General features: G+C 38.5%; 1 protein-coding gene across 1 annotated transcript; it reads left to right on the top strand.

Annotated features, from left to right (window-relative positions):
• The first annotated feature begins 1288 nt into the window (after positions 1–1288).
• zgc:123295 (uncharacterized protein LOC641564 homolog) lies at positions 1289–7999 on the top strand. Its single transcript, XM_017489834.3, has 6 exons — positions 1289–1448; positions 3755–3775; positions 4416–4578; positions 6311–6582; positions 6974–7119; positions 7213–7999. The coding sequence occupies exons 1-6, from the start codon at positions 1388–1390 to the stop codon at positions 7480–7482; spliced, it is 933 nt and encodes a 310-aa protein (XP_017345323.1). The 5' UTR covers positions 1289–1387; the 3' UTR covers positions 7483–7999.
• The last annotated feature ends 851 nt before the right edge of the window (positions 8000–8850 follow it).

Genomic DNA, 8850 nt, shown 5'->3' with positions numbered 1-8850 from the left:
TGTGTGTGTGTGTGTGTGTGTGTGTGTGTGTGTGTGTGGTTGTCTGAGAGTGAGACCCAAACAGCTAAAGGGACGTAAAGTTGTGCTCAAGCTCCAAACCTGCAGCCTTCAGAAATGTTGCAATCTCAGGAGCAGTGACATTATGCATGCGCAGACATCGGAACGATAATACAGAAAAACTAATACACACGAACTAATGAAAGAACTTCCCTTTTTTATATTGAAATAAGTGGAATGTCTACATTTAAAGAACCCCCCCCCCAATATGAGCAGGTTAAACGTAGTATTATGGCCAGTGGTGCAGAAAATGGATTTCCTGTTCTTTAATGCTAAATAAATCTTAGTCTGTGACATTTTATTCACTCAGTTGTCACATAAACACACAATATTGTTATGATTATGTTAAAAAAAAGTCAGGTTGTTGAGTTTAACAGTTTGACAAAGCATAGTTGGACCTTTTCGCTGATGCCAAGTCAGCTTATTGCAGATCGTGGTTCTGGACCCAATGCTGGGACACACTCACTCAGTAGGTTTGGCCACACAGGACAAAGTGTGAACTGAGGATTGTGAGCTAGCGGTCCAGGAAACACTCCTGTACATGGCAAGTCATCCTGGACCCGCAGCTCTGTAAGGACTTCCATGCAGCACACCCTGAACTTCCAGGTCCACGACCCTGGGGGAGACCCAGAAAGGACTCTGCTCCCGGACTGGGCCATTTGGGTGGGCGGGGGTTCTGTCATATCTCAGCCCAGCCACGACTCGGTTTCCTGGGAAACACCGCTTACTTCAAACATGGCCGCTGAGGACTACACTTCCCACACATGCATGCGCTCACCTTCCACGGAGTTCTAATCACACACACCTGCAGTCAATCACTACCATACTCTCACCACAGCAGAAAAGAGACTTTGGATGCATACAGACTTTGCGAAGTAAATGTTCAGCTGACTTGTTCTCTGTCGTTATCCAAGCCATATTTCTCGAGTTTTGACAAAGTGACTTTGACCATTGTTTACGTCCCCGACCTCGTATTCTGTCTTGCCCTGTTTTGTTTTGTTTGCCTGATCGCCTGACCCCTGCCTGTTTCTCGACGACGAACTTTGCCTATTCCTTTGGATTATTCTGCCTGAGTCTGTCACCCACATCTGCTTCCATATTCAGCCATGGTATGTGACATTACATAATAATTATAAAATAAAGACGTGAGTAGGGGAACAAGTTCTTGAGTAATGTGAGAAGTAATCTCTCCTGAGGACATGTAACAGGTGACACAGGTAGGAACACATGCTTTGCATAGCCTACAACAATCAAGAAGTGTCTAATACATTTAGAGATACATGACATCAAGACCCAGAAGACTACCTGAAACCAGAGGAGACACAAGATCATGGAGATTATTTTGTGGAAAGTTGTGTGTGTTGTATTTGCTCTACTCCTAAATGTTGGAGGTAGGTGTAAAGGAAGTGCTGGCTCTGATGAATATTACATTCAATCAGATCAACATTTTACAATTAAGGCAAGAACCTACAGGTGAATAGAGTAATTTTTACAAAGAGTTAATATCACAATTGCTAGCTTGTTGCTAAGATTCTTAAAAGTATTTTAGAGTAAGTATTGTACTCTAAAAGTATTGTATTGTACTTGAAAGTAACATTTTTAAAAAAAGTGCATTTATTTATACAAAAGAGGCTTTCAGTTTTCAATCCTGACCATAACCCTAGTCCATCTACTAATTTGCATGTCTACACTGGAAATATGTCATCTTAGCAAGTGAAAATATCAATAGATATTGACAGATGCTTCTTCTTCTTCTATTATTATTATTATTATTATTATTATTATTATTATTATTATTATTATTTTAGAAATAAATACTTAAAATTAGCAACATTATCTGCCAATAGAACAAGCCTATTACATTTTGAAATGAGTAAAAACAATATCTAGAAATAGGTTTAATTATCATATATTTGGTTAACTGTAATCTTGTAGGGAATACTAGTGTCAGGTAATAAGGGTTGAGGCAGGATGCAATTGCAGTTATAAGAGCTTTATTATCTATTGGAGATATAGGCAAACAAATCCAAATCGTGAAACAGTTGTGTGGTCAAAACAGGCAAATGGTCAGGCGATCAGCAAACAGGGTAATCTAGACTAATACAAGACTCAAATAACGAGGACGAGAACCGGATCATGAAACTTAAAGTTAAAGACATTTCAAACTTTTAATCTTTAGCTTTCCTGAGCATCCTTAGAAAATAAAGCCTCTGTTGTGCCTTACTAACCAAGCCAGCAGAGTTCACTGACTATGTGAAGTCCTCTGTGATGTATGTTACCAGAAACTTAAAGCTAATCACCCTATCCACTACTTCTCCGTTGATGTTTTCTAGGAGCGGGGTGTTCACAGTGTCGCCTGAAGTCTATAAAGAGTTCTTTGGTTTTTTTTTCATGTTCAGTGACAGATTGTTTTCTGTACACCATCCAGTGAGTTTGCAGACTTCATCTCTGTAAGCTTCACCTCCCATCCCCATTTGTAATTAATCCAATCCCTGTTGTGTTATCTGCAAATTTGATGATTGTGTTTGTGGGATGTGTGGGGATGTGGTCATATATGTAGAGACAATAAAGAAGAGGACTAAGCACGCAGCCTTGCAGTGTGCCATTGCTGATTGTCAGACTTTTAGAAAGATGGGGACCAAGTCTGACAGTCTGTGGGCGGTTAGATAAAAAGTCCTTAATCCATGCACACCGTAAGTTACTAAGACCCAGGTTGAGCAATTTAGTGACTAACTTCCTGGGGACAATGGTGTTGAAGGCTGCACTGTAATCTATAAATAGCATCTTCACATATGTCCCCTTCTGTTCAAGGTGGGTCAGTGCAGTGTAGAGAGCTGTGTAATAGCATCCTCAGTGCATCTATTTGCTCTGTAGGCATACTGGTGCTCGTCCAGGGTGGGAGGAAGGGTGGATTTGATGTGTCTTTCAAAGCACTTTGCTGTAATGGGAGTGAGTGCCACTAGTCTATAGTCATTTAGGCAGGTGATGTTGGTTTGTTTTTGTACTGGTATAAGTGTGGCTGATGATTGTTGAAGTAAAGTACTTTGGAAGCACTGAGAACATAATGAAAGCACTTGTTTGTGCTTTTCTCTTTGCCTTAGTCCTGTTGAGATATACAGAGTATGTTAACTCACTGTGCCGATGGCGAATTTATGTATTTTGTTCTCTCTATAGTTGTTATTCTCTGTATGCCTGCATATTCTCTCTTATCCTTTGTATAATTAGTTTTTAATACAATAAACCAAAATGCAAGTAGTTGGTTATACAATTTAAATGGCATTGTAATTTATTAAATTCACCATAATAAATTAATTATTTGTTTTACTCCTTGATAAAGACATTAGGAACTGTGGCAAAGATAAACTGTAAAATTAGCATTGAAAATTTGTTTTAAATTGATTATAATTTTCTTATTATGTCAGTGCTATTGCATTATGTTCTTTACACAAACTGTCCTAGGCAGTTATTAATCATACTGCTTTATTTACCAGCATTAACTAATTACTAAAGTTTTTTTTTTTTTTAATTGGTATTATAAGAATACATGTTCAAAATTGTTATCATATTTTTCATTGTTTTGGCGTGAATCTTTCTAATACAGGTTTCTCTGGATTTAAAAAAAAAAAACAGTGGAAGAACTCTCTGACATTCTTGATATAGCTTTGAGCATTGTTCTTCTCTCTTATTTTTCCATTAGGCTCACTCGCCCAGCTGGATGGTAAGTTCTTGATTCAAATAACAAGACTATTGTGTTTTAATTTTAAAGCAAAGGTTACATACATGATTTACCAGTTTGTGAACTAACAGGTTTGCAATAACATGGTGTACAAGTGAATCCAAACGTCGGCTCAGCGTTAAGCTTAAAGTGACTTACCCCAGTGAAAGAGTCAGTGTTTGCAGTACAGTACTGATACATGCACAAAAAATACGTACATGGCCAGTTGAAAAGTTTGCCACTGCTTATATATTACCAGTCTTAATGTTTTAACTCTGTCTTACTCTGTGTTGCCAGTGCTTTTCAACTAGTAAGTTATATGAACAGTGCATGCCATAACGTTTACAGCACAAAACAAACACTGATTCAAGACTGCGAATCATTCAGTCATTTACAAGACAGTACATGCTCTCATCTGGATCATAAGCACCCTGAAGATCAAATGTCTGCTAGCTGAATGTTTGATTATTAATATTAGTACACTAATATTAGTGGCCTGAAAATAGTATCCATATAAAATTTCTTGCTCTTTATAATTCAGTGTCTACTGTGTAATGTAATAATAGTTGTTCTTCTTAATGAACAGTAAAATTCCAGTTAGAACAAAGATGTGTGCTTTTCTGACCTCCCTCTGTTCTACCAGTGTGTGGTCGGCCTCCACTGAACACCAAGATTGTGGGTGGTGAAAATGCTGCTCCTGGGTCCTGGCCTTGGCAGGTCAGCTTTCAGACAAGTGGCGGCCATTTCTGTGGTGGCAGCCTGATCAATCAGAACTGGGTCTTATCAGCTGCTCACTGTTTCCGAAGGTATATATGGAGTTATGATTGAGAAAGTCTAAAATATCCACACAATTATAATGTAGGAATGATGATGATTTAATGTACATTGTCATTAGAGATGGGTAGAGTAGCCAAAACTTTTACTCAAGTACAAGTAAAACTACTTATAAATATAATTACTCATGTAACAGTAAAAGTAATAATGTTAATAATTACTTGAGTAAGAGTAATAAAGAAGACTACTTAAGTCGCTTGTTACTAGTTATTTCGGATCTGATAAAAATGAAGGGAAAATCCTGAATCTTTGAAAACATGGCCGCCACGGAATGCAATTCCCAGAACACTCACACATTGATATGTTCACTCTCACCTTCCTTTTAATCAAGCACATCAATTTACAGCACAATCACAGTATAAAAGGACTTTAATTTCACTCACTCTTTGCAAAGTATACTCGCCATTCCTTGTGTTTGTGCTGATACTAAGCCTGTATCTTTCTGCTCGTGTTTCTGTTCTTGACCCAGTTTTGCCTAGTGTTTTTTGTTATTGTCTTGCCTCTGATATTCTGTGTGTTGATCACCCGACCATTGCCTGTTTTCTGGATATGATTATTGCCTATGTTTTAGATTCATCTGCCCTGATCTCAATAAACTCCTTTACGTGCATTTGCATCTGTCTGCCCGTTCCATCACATGACACAGACTACATGGAGAACTGTACGTCACACAGTTCTCCTTGTAAGTCTGTCTGTTCTGTTTATATCATATAAAACCTGGGTTCAAGATGAAGCAGCCTATCCCAGTCCTATGATGGGTACAGTAACACAGAACCTGTCATTTTCAACACACAATCAAACACACAACCCGGGCGGCTGTGGTTCAGGTGGTAGAGCGGGTTGTCTACTAATCGTAGGGTTGGCGGTTTGATTCCCAGCCCACATGACTCCACATGCCGAAGTGTCCTTGGGCAAGACACTGAACCTCAAGTTGCTCCCGATGGCAAGCTAGCACCTTGCATGGCAACTCTGCTACCATTGGTGTGTGAGTGTGTGTGTGAATTGGTGAATGAGACACAATGTAAAGCGCTTTGGATAAAAGTGCTATATATAAGTGTGCCATTTACCATTTAACCCAAAAAACAAAAACTTCCCCAACATTTGACTGTCTTTTAATTTCACAACATGTTAAAACACAAACTTGTCAGCATCAGCATTTAAACAAGACAACAGAGAACAAAAAAAACAGACTATGGAACAGTGTGTGCCCTGCCCCTGTTGGCCCGCTTGCTTCAGCCATTATCTTCCAGCACTGAGCTGCTACAAAAAGTGAGCAGTTGTTTCATCCGCCTTCAGACCACTGTAGCGTATCGCGAGTCTAGCGACCTCATTATATGTGATATAAACTAATTATTAAAACTACATATATTCATTAACATTTAACAGGGACGCCACCGACTGTAGCTAAGTAAAAGTACATTTCTTTGATTAAAAAGTAACTTGAGTAAGAGGATGGCCTACTTTACCTTTTTAACCTACTCTTTCAAGTAAAATTTTTCAAGAAGTTATTCAAGTAGATGTAACAAAGTTAATGTAGAGTGTTACTACCCACCTCTGATTGTCATTATTCACAACATGTCCCATAGTTTAATGGAAGTAGGTTATTACTGTTTATTTTAAATATAAAACATAAGGAAATAAGGAATGGGGAGTGACAAGTTAAATGGCAATATCAGTCTCAATATCTCTCCCTTTCATTTTCAGGTCTGCTGCAGATTCTATCACAATCTTACTTGGAATGCAAAGTCTGGACGAGACAAACGCTAATATGCAGAAGCTAAGCGTTAATAGCATTATCATCCATGAAGACTATAACCCTAATATTGATAATGACAATGACATTGCGCTGGTCCAGCTCACCTCTTCAGTGACATTCAATGATTATGTCATGCCGGTGTGCCTCGCAGCAAGCAACAGTTCTGTTCCCGGTGGTACTAATGTCTGGGTCACAGGATGGGGTAGAATCACTTCTAATGGTGAGTGAAACATAATGATACAAACTTCATTTCAATGTATCAATTTTATTTGAAAATAAAATCAGGAAAGAAGTGAATCATTCCTTGCTTTGAAACATTCATGCCTGCTGAAAATTTTCAGTTTGTCCTGATCAGCCAAAACAATCCAAGCTGGTAAAACCAGCACACAACAGTGAAGCAATTATAAAATCTCCAACACTTACAGCATTAGTTAAATTACTCGTGTAATAAGGAAGCTGGAAAATACCTACCAGCCAGCAAAGAGCATCTACCAGTTTGTTTAGCTTGTCCTATGTTTTTGTTCCTGGTAGCTGGTCAGACCAAGTTGGTATTTCAGTAGGGTTCATTACGCAAAAGCATGTTGATAAAAGTTCATCATTGGTCTCCACAGAGAATTTGCCATCCCCTGGAACCCTGCAGGAGGTGCAGGTGCCGATTGTCAGTAACAGTGACTGTGCAAAAGCATATTCACATACTTCTATCACAGACAATATGATGTGTGCTGGCTTAGCTCAGGGAGGAAAAGACTCATGCCAGGTAAGAAATCTAAAACCTGCAATGTTAATTTGGTGGTACAGTGTCATGTGGTGGAAGAGCAGACATGTAGCTAACAGCTTGTTGTCCATGCAGGGGGATTCTGGAGGTCCACTGGTAGTCAAGGTTAATGAAACCTGGGTTCAGGCTGGGATTGTGAGCTTTGGCCATGGCTGTGCTTTACCTAAGTTCCCTGGTGTGTATACCAGAGTGTCTAAGTACCAAGACTGGATTAACAGCAAGATCAGCAGCAATCAACCTGGATTTGTTGTAGTTTCAAATGGCAACCGTGTCTCTCCCAACCTCTTCTGTCTGTTCCTTTCTTTCTCCATCATCCCCTTCCTCCTCTCCCTCCATTTCTTCTAATGATGATAGTCAAATTAAACACACAAGTGTAAATGAAAGAAGTAAGCTAACATTACTGTATTTTTTCCATGTCTTACAGAAGATCTTAGCTTTTATCTGTAGCTTTAACTTTATTTTCTACAAAAAATTTTAAACAGACAGTTTAATTGTATGTGAATCAAAGAGGCAAAACCTAAAACTTTACTTTAAAGAGCCACAAACAAAAGGAGTGACATTACTGTATTCTAGCTATTTTATCAGTCATACAGAAGAACAATATTTAGCATTTATCTGTAGGTTTGACTTTTTTAAGTACTTGCCTCAAGTAACTCATTTTTTTTGTATAGTCTATAGAGAGAAGTTGGGTAGTTGCTGTCTGCACCATCTGCAGATGGTTGCTCCAGTCTGTTGTTCTCTTGCACCCCCTGTCTGTGTATATGTACCTGAATGTATATGACAAATTATGAATTATATGACATATATGACAAATGAAAAGTAAAATAACAAAGTGTCTTAGTAAATTATTGGGCTGCCATGAGCAATGTGCGTGTGTGTGTGGTAATATATCATTTTAACTGATTAATCTCTTTATAAAAAAAAAATACAGTCCCTTCGGAAATTATTTGATCAGTAAGGCCAATTCTATTGTTTTTGGTATACACTGAATACATTTGGGTTTGAGATCAAAAGATGGATATACGATGATAGAACAGAATTTCAGCTTTCATTTTCTCCTATTTACATCTAGATGTGTTAAACAACTTGAAATTGATTGTTTAAAGAATTAATAGCTCTGAATGTCCACTCTTGGTTTGAGCCCTAGGTTTCACCTGTGAAGTCTGCATTTGTTAAAGGATAAAACATAACGAAGACCAGGGAACTGTCTATGGGAGAAAAGCAAAAAATTTTGTAGCTGAGAAAAGAGGGAAAATCTGTCAGACTCATTACACAAACATTGGACATAGCCATTAAAACAATTTGGAATATCCTCACAAAGAAAGAACTACTTGTGTATAAACAATCAGACATAGAACAGGTGAGCCAAGGCTTGCATGGCTGCTTCTGAAACAGGCTCACTTATCTTTATTGATGATGTAATTCATGATTGTAGTGCAGAATGAATTCAGAAGTTTACAGGAACATTTTGCCTGTCGATAAACAGAGAAGAGCATCCAAATTTATCAGGAGGTTCTTTAACATGCAGCAAGACAATGATCCAAAACACACTGCCAACTCAACAGAGGACTTAATCGGGGGAAAAAGTGGAAGGTTTTAGACTGGCCAAGTCAATCACCAGACCTTAACCCAATTGAGCATGCATTTCCCCTCCTGAAGAGGAGACTGGAGGGAGAAACCCCCCAAAACAAACAACAACTGAAAGTGGCTGCG

This window comes from Ictalurus punctatus, chromosome 2, assembly GCF_001660625.3.
Source record: "Ictalurus punctatus breed USDA103 chromosome 2, Coco_2.0, whole genome shotgun sequence".
NCBI classification, from domain to species: domain Eukaryota; kingdom Metazoa; phylum Chordata; class Actinopteri; order Siluriformes; family Ictaluridae; genus Ictalurus; species Ictalurus punctatus.
Note: the sequence above shows the minus strand (reverse complement) of the source record. Positions and strands in the feature narration are given on the sequence as shown.

Excerpts from the sequence above, each read along its gene's own strand:
- zgc:123295 (XM_017489834.3), top strand. The coding sequence starts at position 1,388 with ATGGAGATTATTTTGTGGAAAGTTGTGTGTGTTGTATTTGCTCTACTC. Across the intron at positions 3,776-4,415 it reads CTCACTCGCCCAGCTGGATG|TGTGTGGTCGGCCTCCACTG; the intron begins GTAAGTTCTTGA and ends CTGTTCTACCAG. Across the intron at positions 7,120-7,212 it reads GAGGAAAAGACTCATGCCAG|GGGGATTCTGGAGGTCCACT; the intron begins GTAAGAAATCTA and ends TTGTCCATGCAG.